Here is a 23499-nt window from a genome sequence, read left to right as displayed (position 1 = left end):
GTCCTTCCTACTCCTAGCCTGACCCCTCCCTAGGGAGAATCTCAGGCTTGCGGAAGGAACGTGTTATTGTGCAGTACTCCTTACTGCTGTGCACCTGCTCCCCAGGTGCAATCCTCAAAGTATTACTGTTGCACCAAAACACTCTTTTACTCAGGTGTCCAGAGGTTAGAGATATATCTGATTATCGGTGATACTGCAGATCATCAATAATCGGGGATATATCTGTATTCTCGGTGATACTGCAGATCACCGGTAATCAGACCCTCTCTGTGTTACACCGATCGTTACACCAGCTCATCACTGCATATACCTACCTTTTGTGTTGAGTGAACCCACCTCATCACTGCATATACCTACCTTTTGTGTTGAGTGAACACACCTCATCACTGCATATACCTACCTTTTGTGTTGAGTGAACCCACCTCATCACTGCATATACCTACCTTCTGTGTTGAGTGAACCCACCTCACTGCATATACCTAGCTGTTGTGTTCAGTGAAGCCACCTCATCACAGCATATACCTAGCTGTTGTGTTCAGTGAACCCACCTCACTGCATATACCTAGCTGTTGTGTTCAGTGAACCAACCTCATCACAGCATATACCTAGCTGTTGTGTTCAGTGAACCCACCTCACTGCATATACCTAGCTGTTGTGTTCAGTGAACCCACCTCATCACAGCATATACCTAGCTGTTGTGTTCAGTGAACCCACCTCATCACAGCATATACCTAGCTGTTGTGTTCAGTGAACCCACCTCATCACAGCATATACCTAGCTGTTGTGTTCAGTGAACCCACCTCATCACAGCATATACCTAGCTGTTGTGTTCAGTGAACCCACCTCATCACAGCATATACCTAGCTGTTGTCTTCAGTGAACCCACCACATCACAACATATACCTAGCTGTTGTGTTCTGTGAATCCACCTCATCACAGCATATACCTAACCTAGCTGTTGTGTTCAGTGAACCCACCTCATCACAGCATATACCTAGCTGTTGTGTTGAGTGAACCCACCTCATCACAGCATATACCTAGCTGTTGTGTTCAGTGAACCCACCTTATCACAGCATATACTTAGCTGTTGTGTTCAGTGAACCCACCTCATCACAGCATATACCTAGCATCCCCCCCGAGATGGACAAAACGGACAAACCAGGTAGAGGAAGAGGTAGAGGCAGACCCAGAGGAAGGCCACCCGGCACCGGCAGGTCTGTGCAAGGTCGTGTTGATGTGATTTCGTGCGGCCCTGGCCCAAAGTACAGTGCTCAGAAGAAGGCACGTGCCATCAACTCCCAAGATTGTCAGGACGTGGTTGACTATTTAATACAGAACACCTCATCTCCCACAGCCACCAGCGCTACTACAAGCACCACATCCACAGCATTTGACACTTCGCAGGAGTTATTTGGTGGTGAAATCACTGATTCCCAGCCACTACTGCAACAACAAGATGAAGGCGCGAAGCAAGTTACACCACCTCATATGTGTGGGTTAGGCGACACTATGGACGTAACGTGTGAGGAGAAGGATGATGAAGTACCTGCTGTTGGTGCAGTTTTGGAGGTGTCTGAAGCAAGCGAAGCTGGGCAGGATGATTATGATGATGACGATGATACGGATCCCACATATGTTCCCAATAGAGGAGATGAACAGGGGGACAGCTCAGAGGGGGAGTCAGAGAGGAGTAGGAGGAGACGAGTTGCTGAAAGAAGCAGGGGGAGCTCGGCATCAGAAACAGCTGGTGACAGCGTCCGGCGCCATGTATCGCCACCTATGGACAGCCAGCCAACATGCCCTTCAACGTCAGCTGCTGAGGCCACTGTAGCGCCATCATCCCAGGGGGGCTCAGCAGTTTGGAAATTTTTTAGTGTGTCTGCCTCAGATCGGAGCAAAGCCATCTGTTCTCTCTGCCTCCCAAAATTGAGCCGTGGAAAGGCCAAGACTCACGTAGGGACAAGTGCCTTACGAAGGCACCTGGAGAAAGGGCACAAACTGCAATGGGAAGAGCACCTGAGGAAAAGCAGCACACAAAAGAAAAGCCACCCTCCTTCTTCTCTTCCTCCTTCAGGTGCAGCATCTTCAGCCGCTTTCTCCCTTGCACCTTCACAGCCACCCTCCTCCACTCCGCCTCTGACCTTGAGCGGTTCCTGCTCCTCTGTCCACAGCAGCCAGGTGTCCGTGAAGGAAATCTTTGAGTGGAAGAAACCAATTTCTGCCAGTCACCCCCTTGCCCGGCGTCTGACAGCTGGCATGGAGGAACTGTTAGCTCGCCAGCTGTTACCATACAAGCTGGTGGACTCTAAGGCCTTCCATAAATTTGTGGCCATTGGGACACCGCAGTGGAAGATGCCAGGACGCAATTATTTCTCTAAAAAGGCGATACCCAAACTGCACCATGAAGTGGAGAGGCAAGTGGTGTCATCTCTGGCACACAGTGTTGGGTCAAGGGTCCACCTGACCATGGATGCCTGGTCTGCCAAGCACGGTCATGGCCGCTACATTACTTACACAGCCAATTGGGTCAACCTGGTGACCGATGGCAAGCAGGGAGTACATGGCTGTGCAGCGGATCAACTTGTGACACCTCCACGGCTTGCAGGCAGGCCTCCTGCCACCTCCTCTCCGCCTGCTACATCCTCTTCGCTGTCGTCATCCTCCTCCTTCTTGGCTGGTGCCGTGAATTTGGGAAAGCTGACACATGTACCCTGCATGGCACATGTGCTCAATATAGTCATTCAAAGATTTGTGTCAAAGTACCCAGGCTTAGAGGACGTCCTGAAGCAGGCCAGGAAGTTGTGTGGGCATTTCAGGCGGTTTTACACAGCCATGGCACGCTTTGCGGACATTCAGCGGAGACGATGCAGATGAGACGCTTGATATGTGATAGCCCGACTCGCTGGAATTCGACTCTGCTCATGTTCTCTCGCCTGCTAGAACAGCAGAAAGCCATCACCCAGTACCTCTACAATTTCAGTAGAAGGACACAATCTGAGGAGATGGGGATGTTGTGGCCCAACAACTGGACACTGATGCGAAATGCATGCAGGCTCATGCGGCCGTTTGAGGAGGTGACCAACCTGGTGAGCCGCAGTGAAGGCACCATCAGCGACTTAATCCCCTACGCTTACTTCCTGGATCGTGCCGTGTGTAGAGTGGTGGATCAAGCTGTGCAGGAGCATGAAGAGGAACAGTTACAGCAGGAACAGTTGCGGGAGCAATTTACATCAGAACCAGATGTTTCCTCAACACCTGCGGCAGCACAGAGGGGGGAGGAGGACGAAGAGTCGTGTGGGGAAGAGGAGTCAGACTCGGATGATGAGAAATGTGTTTCTGTGGAGGAGGAGGAGGCAGCGGCAGAAGAACAACCGCAGCAGGCGTCGCAGGGGGCTTGTGCTGCTCAACGTCCCCGTAGTATTGTTCGTGGCTGGGGGGAGGAGGAGGAGGACTTGCCTGACGTCACTAAGGAAGAGAAAGAGGAGATGTAGAGTATGTCTGGATCCAACTTTGTGCAGATGGCGTCTTTCATGCTGTCCAGCCTGTTGAGGGACCCCCGTATAAAAATACTCAAGGGGAATGAGCTGTACTGGGTGGCCACGCTAGACCCTCAGTATAGGCACAAAGTGGCGGACATGGTACCAAGTCACCTGAAGGCAGAAGGGATGCAGCACATGCAGAACAAGCTGGCAAGTATGCTTTACAATGCATATAAGGGTGATGTCACAGCATAACGCCATAAAGGTGCCACTGCCAGTAATCCTTCTCCCATGTCCACACAGGCAAGGACAGGACGCTCCAGTGATCTCATGGTGATGTCGGACATGCGGACATTCTTTAGTCCAACGCAGGCAAGCCGTAGTGCTTCCAAATCCACCCTCCACCAATGCCTGGACCGGCAGGTAGCCGACTACCTGGCTTTAAGTGTGGATGTAGACACTGTGAGCAGCGATGAACCCTTGGACTACTGGGTGCGCAGGCTTGACCTGTGGCCAGAGCTGTCCCAATTTGCCATCCAACTTCTGTCTTGTCCTGCCTCAAGCATCCTGTCAGAAAGGACCTTCAGCGCAGCTGGAGGCATTTTCACTGAGAAGAGAAGTCGCCTAAGTCACAAAAGTGTTAAGTACCTCACCTTTATCAAAATGAATGAGGCATGGATCCCGGAGGGCTACTGCCCGCCCCAAGACTAAGTCAGTCCCCACACACAGCATCTCTGCCTGCAGGCCGCTTGCATTCTCCGCCACCACCAACAGGGTCCTGGACTCCAGGCGGATTCCGGAATTTTTAAGGCCGCTGCTAGCAGCGGCCGCTGTACTAATTTTTCTGGTGTGTGTACATGCCTGCCTAATTTTTCTGGCTGCACTGCGACTGCAACAACAAAACAAAAGGCATGTACATGTGCCCATTCCCCTTAGTGATCATTACCTTGCCGCAGTGAAGGGGCTTGCGTATCACAATGAAGCAATGACCGCCGGCTATATGAGTGTCTCTGGGGGGGGGGGGTGACACACCAAAGATAATAAAGTCGTTGCTTCATTGTGGACAGACCAAATTTGATCAGCTGGACAGTCACCGTTGTTCTATCATTGAGCCACGGCCTACACTCTCGCCATGGTGCGCACCAGTCCAGCACGGCCGTCACTACACAAACAGCTGTTTGCGGTGCGTTACACAGTGAGTTTGGTGAGTCAGTGTGAAGCAGAACTCTAATTACACTACCTGATTGATGTATATGTTACGGCCAGAACCCGAAGTTTGGCCAGAACTAGAAGTGGCCGGCCACTTCGGGTTCTGGCCGGCCAATGCGCGAACTGGCCGCTGCGCTGCGGCCAATGTGAGGAATGAAACAATTCCTGTAAGGTTTAATGTGATGTTGTGGCCGCAGCGCAGCGGGTAAATGTATCACACATCTTTACTTTATTCAATGGCATTAAGCCGCCCGGCTTTTTCCCTCCGCCTCTGAGCTCTCTCTCCTCCTCCCCCCGCCTCTCTCTCCTCCCCCCGCCTCTCTCTCTCCTTCTCTTTATGGGCACAGCCGGGCCAGGGACACGCGTGTCCCTCCGGAGTCGTTCGTCGCGGCAGGGGAATCCTGCCGTTCTTGCAGAGCGGGTGCTGGCAGAAGCGATGTCTGCAGCCTCCCCGCTCTGCTCTCCTGCCGCGACGAACGACTCTCCTGGACACGCGTGTCCCCCGCCCGGCTGCCCATAAGAGAAGGAAGAGAGAGGCGGGGGGAGGAGAGAGAGGCAGAGGGAAAAAGCCGGGCGGCTTAATGCCATTGAATAAAGTAAAGATGTGTGATACATTTACCCGCTGCGCTGCGGCCACAACATCACATTAAACCTTACAGGAATTGTTTCATTCCTCACATTGGCCGCAGCGCAGCGGCCAGTTCGCGCATTGGCCGGCCAGAACCCGAAGTGGCCGGCCACTTCTAGTTCTGGCCAAACTTCGGGTTCTGGCCGTAACATATACACGTGCAAGATGTTTGAAAGCACTTTAGTCCTGCAATTTAGCATTCAATGTGATTTCTGCCCTTAAAACGCTGCTTTGCGTCAAATCCAGATTTTTCCCCGGTACTTTTGGCATCTATCCCACTCCGCCATGCCCCCCTCCAGGTGTTAGACCCCTTGAAACATCTTTTCCATCACTTTTGTGGCCAGCATAAATGTTTCTATTTTTCAAAGTTCGCCTCCCCATTGAAGTCTATTGCGGTTCGTGAAAGTTCGCATGAACCGAACCTTTTGAGGAAGTTCGCGAACCTACAATTGGAGGTTCGGGCCATCTCTACTACTACTGGCAAAACAAGATCTAACAAAAAAGCCACTGTAGTCTAGGGTATGCAGTATTATTATTATTATGATTGTTATTATTATACTAGCTGATTGCCCGGCGTTGCCCGGGTATGTATTTGGCTGGTGTCGGCTCCACCCACTTTTTCTAACCCTAACACACAATTACTCAATGACCAAGTTTGTTAGCTTTGTGGTCTTTGGCATCAATAGTTTGCATTGAAAATGAAAAAATCTGTTTGTGGCTCCACCCCCTTTTCTGAACTTGAAGCCCAGTGACCCAATGACCAACTGTACCAGGTTTGAGGCTTGTGCCATTAACAGTGCAAGAATGGTAGCAATTAAATATTCCCTTAAAAGCAATAGGTGAAGCTTTATTCACTTTTGTAGACTCCACCCACTTTTCTGAATATTAATCCCATTCACTGAGTGACCAACTGTGCAAAGTTTAAGAACCCTGCCATTAACAGTGTAAGAATGGCTGCAGTTTACATTTTCCCAGTGAAATGTGTATTTGTCTCCACCCACTGATGACCCGGCGTTGCCCGGGTATGTATTTGACTGGTGTTGGTTTCGCCCACTTTTTCTAACCTTAACGCTCAAACACTCAATGACCAAGTTTGTGAGCTTTGGGGTCTTTAGCATCAATAATTTGTAATTCCGACAGAAATTAAACAAATTAGATTGGCTGTTTGTGGCTGCACCCCTCTCCAGCATTTGAACCCCAGTCACTCAATGACCAACTGTAGCAGGTTTGAGGCATCTGCTATTAACAGTGTAAAAATGGCAGCAATTTAAATATTCCCTTTGAAAATCAACAGGAGAATTTTGATTGGCTATTATAGGCTCCACCCACTTCCCTGAATATTACTCTGTCACCCAGTGACCATTTGGGCAACGTTTGGGAACCCTGCCATAAACAGTGTAAGAAGGACTGCAGTCCTACATTTTCCCAGTGAAATTTGTTTTTGGCTCCACCCACTTTTTGTAGCCTGGACACACAGTCACTCAATGACCAAGTTTGTGAGCTTTGGGGTCCTTGGCATCAATAATTTGTATTTTCCCAAGAAACGAAACTGTTTGTGGCTCTGTCCCCTTTTCTGAATTTGAACCCCAATGACTAACTGTACCAGGTTTGAGGCTTGTGCCATTGACAGTGCAAGAATGGCAGCAATTTTAATATTCCCCTTGAAAATCAACAGGTGATTTTAATTGGCTTTTTTAGGCTCCACCCACTTTTCTGAATATTAATCCCAGTCACCCAGTAACCAGCTGTGCAAAGTTTGAGAACCCTGCCATTAACAATGAAGAAGGTCTGCAGTTTACAATTTCCCAGAAAAATCTGTTTTTGACTCCACCCACCTTTTGTAACCTTGACACACAGTCACTACTCAATGACCAAGTTTGTGAGCTTTAGGGTTCCTGGCATCAAAATTGTGTGAATGGAAGCAGTTTATCCAGAAAAGAAAATCTGATTGGCTGTTTGTAGCTCCGCCCCTTTAGTGAATTTGAACCCCAGTCACTTGATGGCCGAGTGTAGCAGGTTTGAGGCCTCTGCCATAAACAGTGTAAGAATGACATCAGTTTCAATATTCCCCTTGAAAATCAATAGGTGAATTTTGATTGGCTCTTGTAGGCTCCACCTACTTTTCTGAATATTAATCCTAGTCCCCCAGTGACCAACTGTGTCAAGTTTGAGAACCCTGCCATTAACAGTGTATGAATAGCTGCAATTTATATTTTCCCATGTAAAAAGTTAGTTGTTTTTGGCTCTGCCCACTATTTCTAACCTTGACATACAGTCACTCAATGACCAAGTTTATGAGCTGTGGGGTCTTTGGCATCAATAAGTTGCATTTTACCATTGAAATTAAACAAATCTGATTGGCTGTTTTTGGCCCACTCCCTTTTCAGAATGTAAACCCCAGTCTCCCAGTGACTGACTGTACAAGATTTGAGGCCTCTGCCATTAAGAGTGTATGAATGGCAGCAATGTAAATAATCCCCTTGAAAATCATTGTGAATGAATTTTGATTGGCTGCTGTAGGCTCCAGCCACTTTCCTGAATATTAGTCCCAGTCACCCAGTGGCCAACTGTGTCAAGTTTGAGAACCCTGCCAATAACAAAATGGCTGAAATCAATCTAAAAAATCTGATTGGCTGTTTGTGGCTTCACCCCCTTTAGTGAATTTGGACCCCAGTCACCCAATAACTGACTGTATCAGGTTTGAGGCCTCTGCCATTAACTGTATAAGAATGGTAGCAATGTAAATATTCCCCTTGAAAATCAATAGGTGAATTTTGATTGGCTGTTTTAGGCTCCACCCACATTTCTGAATATTAATCCCAGTCACTCAGTGGCCAATTGTTTCAAGTTTGTGAACCCTGCCATGTAAAAAATTAAGTTGTTGGCGCCACACACTTTTTCTAACCTTGACATACAGTCACTCAGTTATCAAGATTATCAGCTTTGGGGTCCTTGGTATCAATACTTTGTATATTCCCATTGAAAAATAAACAAATCTGATTGGCTGTTTGTGGGTCCGCCCCTTTCTGAATTTGAACCCCAATCACCCAGTGACCAACTGTACCAGGTTTGAGGCATCTGCTATTAACAGTATAAGAATGGTAGCAGCTTAAATATTCCCTTTCAAAATCGAAAGGTGAATTTTTATTGGCTGTTGTAGGCTCCACCCACCTTCCAAAATCTTAATCTGTGACCCAATGACCAACTGTGCAAAGTTTGAGAACCCTGCCATTAACGGTGTAAGAATGGCTACAGTTTATATTTTCCCAGTAAAAGTTGTTTTGGCTCCGCCCACTTTTTGTAACCTTGACACACAGTCACTCAATGACCAAGTTTGTGAGCTTTCAGGTTCCTGGCATCAAAAATGTGTGAATGGAAGCAGTTTATCCACCAAGGAAATCTGATTGGCTGTATGTGGCCCCGCCCCTTTAGTGAACTTTGACCCCAGTCACCCAATGACCGACTGTAGCAAGTTTGAAGCCTCTGCCATTAAAAGTGTAAGAATAGCAGCAGTTTAAATATTCTTCTTGAAAATCAATAGGTGAATTTTGATTGGCTGTTGTAGGCTCCACCCACTTTCTTGAATCTTAATCTCATTCACCCAGTGACCAACTGTGACAAGTTTGAGAACCCTGCGATTAACAGTCTAAGAATGGCTGCAGTTTACATTTTCCCATTTAAAATGAACGGCTGAAATTTGATTGGCTGTTTTATGCTCCGCCCACTTTTCCTTGATTTGTAACCTCGGTCACCAAGTGACCAACTGTGCAAAGTGTGGGGACTCTGGCTCGATTACTGTGAGAATGGCAGCCTTTTACATTTTTTCATTGACTTGAATGGGTGGAATCTGATTTGCTGTTTGTAGCTCCGCCCAGGTGTGCAGGGGGGACGCAAGACCCCCAGAACATATCATCCCAGGTAGTAAGGGATCTGTGTACCAAGTTTCGTTCAAATCGGTCAAGCCGTTTTTGCGTGATCGCGGCACATACACACACACACACACACACACACACACACACACACACACACACACACACACACACACACACACACACACACACACACACACACACACACACACACACACACACACACACACACACACACACACACACACACACACACACACACACACACACACACACACACACACACACACACACACACACACACACATACATCCGATTTTATATATATAGATACAGCTCTAAGCCCCAGTACCTTACCAAAACACATTATCAAAAGAAGTAAAAATTACAGGAGGGGCAGGCACATAATGCAAGCTATTTACATAATGGGGAAAGGGCAGAGGGCATATGATAGTAAGTTTTTTGTATAAGCGAAGACGTAGGAAGTACATAATAGCAGTTTAAAGAGTAACTGTTAGCCCCCAAATTGAAATTTAAAACACTATTGCAATGTTTTATTTATTATATAAGTGAGCCAAAAAGCCAATGTACAAGTTAAAAATCAATCTAATTTTGTTACTATCTAACCTTTTCCACCAGCTCCGGACGCAAGCCGCATATCAGATACTGTAGCATGCAGAGCATGCCTATGTCTGGCCGACCCCCCTCTCCCCCCCAGGACCAGGTGCCAATATATTCTCCCCACCGCAGCTGACCGCTCTGACACGGAGAGAGCGGCAGCACTTCCAGAGCAGCACCGCAGAGCAGCCGCCGCCGCCGAGTCACATGTGAGAGAATCACATGTGAGAGAGATGCATGGCGCTGGCTGCTCTGCGGTGCTGCTCTGGACTTGAGGACCTAGGGCTTTCTACCCCTTAAAGGGAAGGTCCAAGCAAAAAAAAAAAATGAGATTCACTTACCTGGGGCTTCTACCAGCCCCATGCAGCCATTCTGTGCCCTCGTAGTCACTCACTGCTGCTCCAGTCCCCCGCTGGCAGCTTTCTGACCTCGGAGGTCAGGGCCAAATTGCATACATTTTTACACATTCCCGCTAGTGCAGGAACATTAACACATACATTTTTACGCGTTAGTGGTGAAACGCGTAAATTTTTGTTCCTGCACTAGCTGGAATGCGTAAAAATGTATGCAATGTGGCCCTGACCTCCGAGGTCAGAAAGCTGCCAGCGGGGGACTGGAGCAGCAGTGAGTGACTACAAGGGCACAGGATGGCTACATGGGGCTGGTAGAAGCCCCAGGTAAGTGAATCTCATTTTTTTTTTTTGCTTGAACCTTCCCTTTAAGGACCGGCCACTTTTTTTCCATTCAGACCACTGCAGCTTTCACGGTTTATTGCTCGCTCATACAACCTACCACCTAAAGGAATTTTGGCTCCTTTTCTTGTCACTGATAAAGCTTTCTTTTGGTGCTATTTGATTGCTCCTGCGATTTTTACTTTTTATTATATTCATCAAAAAAGACATGAATTTTGGCAAAAAAATGATTTTTTTAACTTTCTGTGCTGACATTTTTCAAATAAAGTAAAATTTCTGTATACATGCAGCGCGAAAAATGTGGACAAACATGTTTTGGATAAAAAAAAACCCATTCAGTGTATATTTATTGGTTTGGGTAAAAGTTATAGCGTTTACAAACTATGGTGCAAAAAGTGAATTTTCCCATTTTCAAGCATCTATGACTTTTCTGACCCCCTGTCATGTTTCATGAGGGGCTAGAATTCCAGGATAGTATAAATACCCCCCAAATGACCCCATTTTGGAAAGAAGACATCCCAAAGTATTCACTGAGAGGCATAGTGAGTTCATAGAAGATATTATTTTTTGTCACACTTTGTGACCAAAAAAAATAAAAAAAAAAGTTTCCATTTCTTCTAACTTGCGACAAAAAAAAAATGAAATCTGCCACGGACTCACCATGCCCCTCTCTGAATACCTTGAAGGGTCTACTTTCCAAAATGGGGTCATTTGTGGGGTGTGTTTACTGTCCTGACATTTTGGGGGGTGCTAAATTGTAAGCACCCCTGTAAAGCCTAAAGATCTCTGTAAATGACAATTTGTTAATTTTTTTTACACACAATTGTCCATTTACAGAGATCTTTCTCCCACTCAGCATGGGTATGTGTAAAAATACACCCCAAAACACATTGTACTACTTCTCCCGAGTACGGCGATACCACATGTGTGGCACTTTTTTGCACCCTAACTGCGCTAAAGGGCCCAAAGTCCAATGAGTACCTTTAGGATTTCACAGGTCATTTTGAGAAATTTCGTTTCAAGACTACTCCTCACGGTTTAGGGCCCCTAAAATGCCAGGACAGTATAGGAACCCCACAAATGACCCCATTTTAGAAAGAAGACACCCCAAGGTATTCCGTTAGTAGTACGGTGAGTTCATAGAAGATTTTATTTTTTGTCACAAGTTAGCGGAAAATGACACTTTGTGAAAAAAACCAATAAAAATCAATTTCCGCTAACTTGTGACAAAAAATAAAATCTTCTATGAACTCACCGTACTACTAACAGAATACCTTGGGGTGTCTTCTTTCTAAAATGGAGTCATTTGTGGGGTTCCTATACTGTCCTGGCATTTTAGGGGCCCTAAACCGTGAGGAGTAGTCTTGAAACAAAATTTCTCAAAATGACCTGTGAAATCCTAAAGGTACTCATTGGACTTTGGGCCCCTTAGCGCAGTTAGGGTGCAAAAAAGTGCCACACATGTGGTATCGCCGTACTCGGGAGAAGTAGTACAATGTGTTTTGGGGTGTATTTTTACACATACCCATGCTGGGTGGGAGAAATAACTCTGTAAATGGACAATTGTGTGTAAAAAAATCAAAAGATTGTCATTTACAGAGGTATTTCTCCCACCCAGCATGGGTATGTGTAAAAATACACCCCAAAACACATTATACTACATCTCCCGAGTACGGCGATACCACATGATTGGCACTTTTTTGCAGCCTAACTGCGCTAAGGGGCCCAAAGTCCAATGAGTACTTTTAGGATTTCACAGGCCATTTTTGTTTCAAGACTACTCCTCACGGTTTAGGGCCCCTAAAATGCCAGGGCAGTATAGGAACCCCACTAATGACCCCATTTTAGAAAGAAGACACCCCAAGGTATTCCGTTAGGAGTATGGTGAGTTCATAGAAGTTTTTATTTTTTTGTCGCCGTACTCGGGAGATGTAGTATAATGTGTTTTGGGGTGTATTTTTACACATACCCATGCTGGGTGGGAGAAATACCTCTGTAAATGACAATTGTTTGATTTTTTTTACACACAATTGTCCATTTACAGAGAGATTTCTCCCACCCAGCATGGGTATGTGTAAAAATACACCCCAAAACACATTATACTACTTCTCCTGAGTACGGCGATACCACATGTGTGACACTTTTTTGCAGCCTAGGTGCGCTAAGGGGCCCAACGTCCTAATCACAGGTCATTTTGAGGCATTTGTTTTCTAGACTACTCCTCACGGTTTAGGGCCCCTAAAATGCCAGGGCAGTATAGGAACCCCACAAGTGACCCCATTTTAGAAAGAAGACACCCCAAGGTATTCCGTTAGGTGTATGGCGAGTTCATAGAAGATTTTATTTTTTGTCACAAGTGAAAAATGACACTTTGTGAAAAAAAAACAAAAATCAATTTCCGCTAACTTTTGACAAAAAATAAAATCTTCTATGAACTTGTCATACACCTAACAGAATACCTTGGGGTGTCTTTTTTTCTAAAATGGGGTCACTTGTGGGGTTCCTATACTGCCCTGGCATTTTACGGGAACAAAACCGTGAGTAGTCTGGAAACCAAATGTCTCAAAATGACTGTTCAGGGGTATAAGCATCTGCAAATTTTGATGACAGGTGGTCTATGAGGGGGTGAATTTTGTGGAACCGGTCATAAGCAGGGTGGCCTTTTAGATGACAGGTTGTATTGGGCCTGATCTGATGGATAGGAGTGCTAGGGGGGTGACAGGAGGTGATTGATGGGTGTCTCAGGGGGTGGTTAGAGGGGAAAATAGATGCAATCAATGCACTGGGAAGGTGATCGGAAGGGGGTCTGAGGGGGATCTGAGGGTTTGGCCGAGTGTTCAGGAGCCCACACGGGGCAAATTAGGGCCTGATCTGATGGGTAGGTGTGCTAGGGGGTGACAGGAGGTGATTGATGGGTGTCTCAAGGTGTGATTAGAGGGGGGAATAGATGCAAGCAATGCACTGGCGAGGTGATCAGGGCTGGGGCCTGAGGGCATTCTGAGGGTGTGGGCGGGTGATTGAGTGTCCTAGGGGCAGATAGGGGTCTAATCTGATAGGTAGCAGTGACAGGGGGTGATTGATGGGTAATTAGTGGGTGTTTAGGGTAGAGAACAGATATAAACACTGCCCTTGGAAGGTGATCTGACGTCAGATCTGCGGGCGAACTATTGGTGTGGGTGGGTGATCAGATTGCCCGCAAGGGGCAGGTTAGGGGCTGATTGATGAGTGGCAGTGCCAGGGGGTGATTGATGGGTGGCAGTGCCAGGGGGTGATTGATGGGTGGCAGTGACAGGGGGTGATTGATGGGTGATTGACAGGTGATTGACAGGTGATCAGTGGGTTATTACAGGGAAGAACAGATGTAACTAATGCACTGGCGAATTGATAAGGGGGGGTCTGAGGGCAATCTGAGCATGTAGGCGGGTGATTGGGTGCCCGCAAGGGGCAGATTAGGGTCTGATCTGATGGGTAACAGTGACAGGTGGTGATAGGGGGTGATTGATGGGTAATTATTGGGTGTTTAGAGGAGACAATAGATGTAAACACTGCGCTTGGGTGGTGATCTGATGTCGGATCTGCGGGCGATCTATTGGTGTGGGTGGGTGATCAGATTGCCCGCAAGGGGCAGGTTAGGGGCTGATTGATGGGTGGCAGTGACAGGGGGTGATTGCCGGGTGATTGACAGGTGATCAGGGTGGATAGATGCATACAGTACACAGGGGGGGGGGGGGGTCTGGGGAGAATCTGAGGGGTGGGGGGGTGATCAGGAGGGGGCAGTGGGCAGGGGGGGAGATAAAAAAAAAATAGCGTTGACAGATAGTGACAGGGAGTGATTGATGGGTGATTAGGGGGGTGATTGGGTGCAAACAGGGGTCTGGAGGGTGGGCGGGGGGGGGTCTAAGGGGTGCTGTGGGCGATCTGGGGCGGGGGGGGGGGGAAATCAGTGTGCTTGGGTGCAGACTAGGGTGGCTGCAGCCTGCCCTGGTGGTCCCTCGGACATTGGAACCACCAGGGCAGGAGGCAGCCTGTATAGTACACTTTGTAAACATTACAAAGTGTATTATACACTTTGTATGCGCCGATCGCGGGGTTAACATCCCGCCGGTGCTTCCGTATAGCCGGCGGGATGTTGCGGCGGGCGAGCGGTGACAGGCGCCAGCAGAGGATCGCGTCACGGATGACGAGATCGCTCCGCCCATGCCCTTAAATGGACCGCCGCCTCTGTGGGTGAGCCGGTCCTTAAGGGCTCCACTTCCCGGCCGCCCCTGTGTGTTAGGCGGTCGGGAAGTGGTTAACAACACAGTTTAACAGTTAACAATAACAGTTTTTCTTATGGAGGGGATGGAGGCATTATGGTTACAGTTCCTTTTATCCTTGAGGAACTGAACAAGGAGGAGAACAGCTATACTTACCTCACCTGAATGATTCCCATGACCTCCTTGGTTGGTGTTGTCACTTCCAACACACAAGCTAAATCCTCCAGTCTGTAGCAGGTGAAGTGAGCATAGGAGTCATTACAGTGAATTGGATCAAAATAGATTCCATGCCATGCTCCCTCTACTGGCTGGAAGATTGAGCTGTTTTGTTTTATTTTATCCACCAGGCATAAGCCTGGGAATCTCTGGAAGCCTTCAGATAAGGTGAGAGTGGATTCTGCATTTCCTTTACAAGGAAAAAGACCAACTAAACAAAGACAAGGGCACCATGACCTTCAAAGGTCACAGGCATATTATTTTTTTGCAAACATCAGCCCTGAATTCTTACTGTCTGTGAATTCTTACTATATGATGTCACAGATGGTGACTCCTTGTTACTGCATAATAGAGTCCTAAAGAAAAGGACAATTTAATTTTCTTTGTTTAATGTAGTTATATCTGTCTCTGTCTCCTCTAGCTATTCCGTTGGTCACACTGTTAAAGAAGGCTGTATCCAAAAAAGAGAAAAACCGTTTATTGTGTATGGTCTCAGACTTCTACCCTAAGGACATTGCAGTGACCTGGCTCAGGAATGGTCAGAATCTGGATGGAACAGAATTTGGAGAATTGCAAACAGACGCAGATGGGACTTACAGAGTGAACAGCTCTATAACCATCTCCCCCACTCAGATCCAGGATCATCCAAACATCACCTGCCAAGCAAAGCATGTGTCTCTCCAGGAACCCGTCCAAGATGGCTTCACTGTGCAGTATGGAGGTAACGCCACCTAGCCTGTAATGGAAATGAATGCATTTTTTCATCATTATCATTAATAAGCCTTATAGAGGCGTACGTTAAAAAAGGGCGCCGGGAAAAAAGGGCGCAGGGTTTTAAACGATAAGCATGAATAACGTTTTAAAAAAAATTGTGCTATATTTCGTTTAAAAATAATGTTTTATAAAGTTATAAATCATTAAATAATGTGTATGAAATCGGCAATTGTAAAAACGTTAATCTTCCCTGTTTAAAAAGTGAAATGTATAATAACGTTTTATAAAAAATTAATACGAATTTTACTAAAGCTATACCTAACCCTACTCTCACACAGAACCCTCCCTGTACCTATCCCTAACCCCTAGACCCCCCTGGTGGTGCCTAAACCTAAGACCCCCCCCCCTGGTGGTGTCTAAACCTAAGACCCCCTAATGGTGCCTAACCCTAAGACCCCCCTGGTGGTGCCTAAACCTAAGACCCCCCTGGTGGTGCCTAAACCTAAGACCCCCCTGGTGGTGCCTAAACCTAAGACCCCCCTGTGATAAGCATTAATAACGTTTGTAAAAAAATATTGTGCTGTTTTTCATTTAAAAATAATGGGAAAAAAATATTGTACTGTTTTTCGTTTAAAAATAATATTTAAAAAATTATAAATCATTAAATAATGTGTAATCATGAGAAGCAGTTATAAAACAGTAAAAGTCTCCGGGCGCCGCTTTTAAAACGTTATTTTTCTCCGGCGCCCTTTTTTCCTGTTGGGCGCCCATTAAACGATATTTATTATGGGAGTGAATGGCCGCGCCCTTTTTGTCCACCTGCCTCATGCGCCCAAATTTCCTGCTTCCCTTATAGAGTCCTGCTGTCAGTATTCCAGTAATGCCTGGCCACAGGGCCGGTTCTAGACTTTTTGCTGCCTGAGGCAAACTTGTTAGGATGTGCCTCCCCTCTCAATTTGGAATGATCGCACAGCATCCCAAAATTTTCACCCTCTGCATAGGTAGGTAGCCAGGTATAGGTGCCCCCAGTGTAGATAGCCAGTATAGTTGCCCCAGTATAGGTAGCTAGCATAGTTGCCCCCAGTATAGGTCGTTGCCCCAGTATAGAGGTAGCATTGTTGCCCACAGTACAGGTAGTATAGCTGCCCCCAGTATAGGTAGCTGCCCAAGTATAGGTAGTATAGCTGCCCCCAGTATAGGTAGCTGCCCAAGTATAGGTAGTATAGCTGCCCCCAGTATAGGTAGCTGCCCAAGTATAGGTAGTATAGTTGCCGCAGTATAGCTAGTATAGTTACCGCAGTATAGGTAGCAGCCAGGAAGGGGGAGCAGCAGCAGGCACAGCGGTGGGGAGGGGGGTAGGACCGCCCTCCCTCACCTGGGCTACCTTGTCAGCGCTCCCCCTCCAGGTAGAAGGCGAGGCAGCGTGCTGATGCGGCGGCAGCAGGCGGGGAATGATTAACTTACCTCTTCCGTGCGTTCCAGGCGTCGGAGCGCAGCGTATGTGATGTCCCACAAGTCTCCTCTTTCTTCAGTGCCACCCACAGTGGGCGGCATTGAAGAAAGAGGAGACTTGTGGGATGTCAAACATGCTGTGCTCTGATGCCTGGCTGGAACACACGGACACTTGGAAATCAGGTTTGAGACTAAGCAGGGGGAACGTTTTTGATACCATAGAGTCTTCCTGGTCCTCGCACCATCCCATTGTTCCTGTGCACTGCAGTCTCTAGTTTAAGTTATTCAACCTGCTAGGTCTTTTACCTCTTCTTAGGCTCTCCTCAGGCAATATTCAAACCTACTCGTGCCCCCAGGTAGTTCTGAAAACTAGTACTTCTGTACTGTACATACACATGCACTTCAGAACCCAAGTAATTCCGAAAACTGCCGGAGGAGTACTGCAGACCTAGCAGAACTTCAACTAGTGACAGAGCTGGCATGATGAGATTGACCAATGACCGGGACGACTACATGGTATCCAGATCCTTCCCTCTACTTAGGTCAGTATTAAACCGGAAATGATGCTACCTCCATACTGTACTGTGAAGCCAGATTACAAAATTATCAACAACTGCCACCATGTTTTGGTGTGATTAATGTGAAGGATCCAACCTATTTCTACCAATTCAAATTTTTTTTTTTATTAAACCCCTGGGCAGGTTTATTGGTTGACTTATGTTCTACAGAGCTCTCTAACCTCAGTTAATCATCCACTAGATACAGTGGCCAGCCAATACCAATAGGAACAGCAGTAGAGCCATACAGAAATCTGTCACTTAGGAAACCCCCTAGCAGTATGGAGGAGCCTGACTCATCCTTAAAAAATAGCTAGAATTGGTAACCCGTCTCTGTTCTTAATATGCTGACATCCAGTCACTGAACTCCCATCCTTCACAGTCTATGAATCAGAAAAAGCAAAAAAAAAAAAAAATTCAACTGGAAGCAGGTTAAAAGTCCAATCTCTACTACGGCTAAAAACTCATCATCAAGTACAAAGCTCATGTGTTTCGTGCACAACTTAGCCCTTGGTTTAATTTATGTACACTTTAAAACTAGGTGAGGAACAGCCATATTATGTTACAACAGAGAGGTTGTGGAACTTTCATATCACAGGTCATACACCATGGCAAGATTGAGCACAGCAACAAGACACAAGGGCCCACAGGGCCAGCGCTATAATACAGGCAAAGGGGGCAATTGCCCCGGGGCCCCAGAGTCCAAAGGGGCCCCCAGTCACCCCCCTTTGCCTCTTTAAAAAAATTTCATTTATTTCAGACCTCAAGATCAGCACAGCGACTTGGCTAACAGACCTTTCAGACTCAGAGCGGGACCGGAGGCAAATAGAGCAGCGCACAGCACAGCTGACTTCATATGCGGAAGTGACGTCTCCAGTCACCTCCTGCATTTGAAGTTATGCGCGCGGCTGCTGTGGCTGCTCTGCCTCGGGTCCTGCTCTAAGCATGAGGTCTGTCAGTCAAGTCGCCACGCTGATCTGGAGGTCTGAGACAATGGGCCTGATTCACAAAGCGGTGCAAACTGTTCAGCACGGGTGTGCTAAACAGTTAGCACGTGAAGTGCATTTCGCGGACTTTTGCGCACGCAAAGTGCCGTGATTCGCGAGATCGCGGACTTTTGCGCGTGCAAAGTTCCGCAATTCGTGCGATCGCGGACTTTTGCACGCGCAATTTGCCGGCAAATTGGGCGCACAAAAGTCCGCGATCGCGTGAATCGCGCCAAATTGCGCGCGCAAAAGTCCGCGAAATGCATTTCACGTGCTAACTGTTTAGCACACCCGTGCTAAACAGTTTGCACCGCTTTGTGAATCAGGCCCAATGTGAGGGGTACTGGGGGCAGATCTATACATATAATGGGGGAAAAGCTATACCTATACTGGGGGCAGATATATGCATATACTGGGGGCAGGTATAATCATATATGGGCAGATATATACAGAGGTTTGCAAAAGTATTCGGCCCCCTTGAAGTTTTCCACATTTTGTCATATTACTGCCACAAACAAATCAATTTTATTGGAATTCCACGTGAAAGACCAACACAAAGTGGTGTACACGTGAGAAGTGGAACGAAAATCATACATGATTCCAAACATTTTTTACAAATAAATAACTGCAAAGTGGGGTGTGCGTAATTATTCAGCCCCATGAGTCAATACTGTGTAGAACCCCCTTTTGCTGCAATTACAGCTGCCAGTCTTTTAGGGTATGTCTCTACCAGCTTTGCACATCTAGAGACTGAAATCCTTGCCCATTCTTCTTTGCAACACAGCTCCAGCTCAGTCAGATTAGATGGACAGCGTTTGTGAACAGCAGTTTTCAGATCTTGCCACAGATTCTCGATTGGATTTAGATCTGGACTTTGACTGGGCCATTCTAACACACGAATATGTTTTGTTTTAAACCATTCCATTGTTGCCCTGGCTTTATGTTTAGGGTTGTTGTCCTGCTGGAAGGTGAACCTCCGCCCCAGTCTCTTGCAGACTCCAATAGAATTCCCTGTATTCCCTGTATTTGGCTCCATCCATCTTCCCATTAACTCTGACCAGCTTCTCTGTCCCTGCTGAAGAGAAGCACCCCCAGAGCATGATGCTGCCACCACCATATTTGACAGTGGGGATGGTGTGCTCAGAGTGGCATCCATCTGAAAATGGCGCCTGTGAATAATGGCGCACAGTGTTGCCGCTAATCCGTTTGCCGCTTATCGCTATTTAACGTTAAAGCCTTATTGTTATTTAGCGTTAAAGCCTTATCGTTATTTAGCGTTAACACACAGAACCCTCTCTGTACCTATCCCTAACCCCTAGACCCCCCTGGTGGTGCCTAACCCTAACCACCCCCTGGTGGTGCCTAACCCTAACCACCCGCCTGGTGGTGCCTAACCCTAACCACCCCCCTGGTGGTGCCTAACCCCTAGACCCCCTTGGTGGTGCCTAACCCTAACCACCCCCTGGTGGTGCCTAACCCTAACCACCCCCCTGGTGGTGCCTAACCCTAACCACCCCACTGGTGGTGTATATTATGTACTGTAACTATACCTAACCCTACTCTCACACAGAACCCTCCCTGTACCTAACCCTAACCACCCCCTTGGTGGTGCCTAACCCTAAGACCCCCCCCCCCCCCCCCGCCCCCCAGTGGTGCCTAACCCTAACCTTGACAGTGTTACATTAAATCCATTCACCGTTTTGCAGTTAAATAACGTCTGCAGTTTGGCTTATGTAGGGCGCTATTGATAAATAACGTTACTGTGGGCCACTATTGATAAATAACGTTAGTGTGTGCCACTATTGATAAATAACGTTAGTGTGTGCCACTATTGGTAAATAACGTTAGTGTGTGCCGTTTTTCTTCTTTTTTTCCCTGTGCGCCATTATTATGCAGTACTAACGATAAATAGCGATAAGCGTATCTTTTTAATGCGGCGCCATTTTTATGCATAGGGGCTGTGCGCCATTATTCACTGATCCCCTCAGAGTGATGTGCAGTGTTAGTTTTCTGCCACACAGACCGTTTTGCATTTTGGCCAAAAAGTTCCATGTTGGTCTCATCTACAGTGACCATACGTCCTGCAGTGCCCGGGGCGCGTCCCGCCTTCAGGGTCCGCTGTCCCGCCTTTGGGGTCCGCTGTCCCGCCTTCGGGGTTCGCTGTCCCAGGCTGCATGAGGTCCCGGGAAATGTCCTGCTTTTAGCTGCGGGACATCCCGGCCTTGGGACACTGGCCACCGTACGATCGCATGAACCGGCTGCAGCGTCTGATAGACACCGAGCCAGTTCATAGCCTGCAGCCCCGCTCCAGCCTGCATAGTCTCCGGCAGGCAGAGCAGGGCTACGGGAAGATGGCTGCCGAACCCTGTACTGGAGACTATTTGTGTCTCCAGTACAGGGCTTCGGGCGCCAACTTGCCGTAGCCCTGCTCTGCCTGCCGGAGACTATGCAGGCTGGAGCGGGGCTGCAGGCTATGAACTGGCTTTCCAGGTGAAATGCTGCCCAAATTGCGTTTATTTTGTGCTGTCATGTTGCCCACATTGCGTTTATTTTGTGCTGTCATGTTGCTCACAATGCGTTTATGTTGTACTGACATGTTGCCCACATTGCGTTTATTTTGTGCTGTCATGTTGCCCACATTGTGTTTACTTTGTGCTGACATGTTGCCCACATTGCGTTTATTTTGTGCTGTCATGCTGCCCACATTGCGTTTATTTTGTGCTGAAATGTTGCCCATTGTGTTTATTTTGTGCTGTCATGTTGCCCGCATTGCGTTTATTTTGTGCTGTCATGTTGCCCACATTGCTTTTTTTTTGTGCTGTCATGTTGTCCGAATTGCGTTTATTTTGTGCTGTCATTTTGCCCACATTGTGTTTATTTTGTGCTGACATGTTGCCCGCATTGCATTTATTTTGTGCTGTCATGTTGCCCACATTGTGTTTATTTTGTGCTGACATGTTGCCCATTGCGTTTATTTTGTGCTGACATGTTGCCCACATTGTGTTTATTTTGTACTGACATGTTGCCCGCATTGTGTTTATTTTGTGCTGTCATGTTGCCCACATTGTTTTTATTTTGTGCTGACATGTTGCCCACATTGCGTTTATTTTGTGCTGTCATGTTGCCCACATTGCGTTTATTTTGTGCTGACATGTTTGCCCACATTGGGTTTATTTTGTGCTGACATGTTGCCCATTGCGTTTATTTTCTGCTGACATGTTGCCCATTGCGTTTATTTTCTGCTGACATGTTGCCCACATTGCGTTTATTTTCTGGTGTCTGGGGTAACTGTTGCTGGATCATTATTTAATTGTCATAGTTGGCTATGTTTGCTGCTTTGGGGTGACGGTATACTAGTAAATCTGCACACCCATGATGCGAATTCTCATTTGACCACATCATGGCGTAAACACTGCGTTCTTATGCCTCGCTGTTACATCATTATACATCATTACGTTAGCTCCGCCCATACAATGCCGTGGCCATGGCCATTATTCACCGCGGCGCGCACCGTAGCCCCCCCACCCCCGTTCTTTGTCGTCCCCCCATTTTTTGCCGTGCACCGCCCCCCCCCCCCCCCAGGTTGGGCCCACAAAAATCTGTTCACTCTTTCTCATCTGACCAGAGCACCTTCTTCCACATGTTTGCTGTGTCCCCCACATGGCTTGCGGCAAACTGTAAGCGGGACTTCTTATGCTTTTCTGTTAACAATGGCTTTCTTCTTGCCACTCTTCCATAAAGACCAACTTTGTTCAGTGCACCACTAATAGTTGTCCTACGGACAGATTCCCCCACCTGAGCTGTAGATCTCTGCAGCTCGTCCAGAGTCACCATGGGCCTCTTGACTGCATTTCTGAATTCTGATCATCACTCTCCTTGTTCGGCCTGTGAGTTTAGGTAGACGGCCTTGTCTTGGTAGGATTACAGTTGTGTCATACTACTTCCATTTCTGAATGATCGCTTGAACAGTGCTCCGTGGGATGTTCAAGGCTTTGGAAATCTTTTTGTAGCCTAAGCCTGCTTTAAGTTTCTCAATAACTTTATCCCTGACCTGTCTGGTGTGTTCTTTGGACTTCATGGTGTTGTTGCTCCCAGTATTCTCTTAGACAACCTCTGAGGCCGTCACCGAGCAGCTGTATTTGTACTGACATTAGATTACACACAGGTGCACTCTATTTAGTCACTCATCAGGCAATGTCTATAGGCAAATTTAAAATTTAAAAATGTGCGCTTAGGAAATAAATATTACACTCAGTGGCTTGCGTTGTAAAAGTAGTGTGAATACCATAAATTATAGATTATTAGTACAACGCGCTCAATACCTCATGAATAAAGGAGTAAACAGTCTCACAGTAGGTTGCCAATAATGTCCTCAGACTGACTCCTCGCAGGTTCACTGTTATCCAAAACTTGGCTCCTTCCTCCAAGACAATCACCTCAACATGTAAATACAAAAAAATACATATAGCGTAATATTGTAATCACAAGATTAATCCGTCACCAGGACGTTTTCCAACCAGTGCAAGTCTAATAGGATCACCATCCAACACCAGTGCTCAGGCACACCCCCCTATGTGCCCGCACTCACCCCAAAAAACCTCCCAGATCTCCGGAGGTGAGTTTGATCATATGTGGGGGTGGACAGCCCAACTCCCTTTGGAGCTCAACCGCTGGTTCACTCTCGAGTGTTACTGTAACTTGAAAAAACGCCAATATAGTGTAAAATCTTCAGTTTAATAAAAAGTTAAAAAAGATGTGCACTCACAAGCCAACGTGAAGGATAAGCATTTAGACAAACAGCGCTGGTCCCCGGGAAACCACTT

The 23499-nt window shown here is 47.0% G+C and overlaps 1 gene segment (V, D, J or C); it reads left to right on the top strand.

Annotated features, from left to right (window-relative positions):
• Positions 1 to 23499, top strand: part of LOC137524124 (tyrosine-protein phosphatase non-receptor type substrate 1-like) — a 112962-nt gene that overhangs the window by 28351 nt on the left and 61112 nt on the right. The window contains 1 exon segment of the C gene segment in view: positions 15389 to 15688. Coding sequence covers positions 15389 to 15688 — 300 coding nt within the window.

Source organism: Hyperolius riggenbachi, chromosome 7 (genome assembly GCF_040937935.1).
Source record: "Hyperolius riggenbachi isolate aHypRig1 chromosome 7, aHypRig1.pri, whole genome shotgun sequence".
Classification (NCBI taxonomy): Eukaryota; Metazoa; Chordata; class Amphibia; order Anura; family Hyperoliidae; genus Hyperolius; species Hyperolius riggenbachi.
This window is presented reverse-complemented; position numbering and strand designations above follow the sequence as displayed.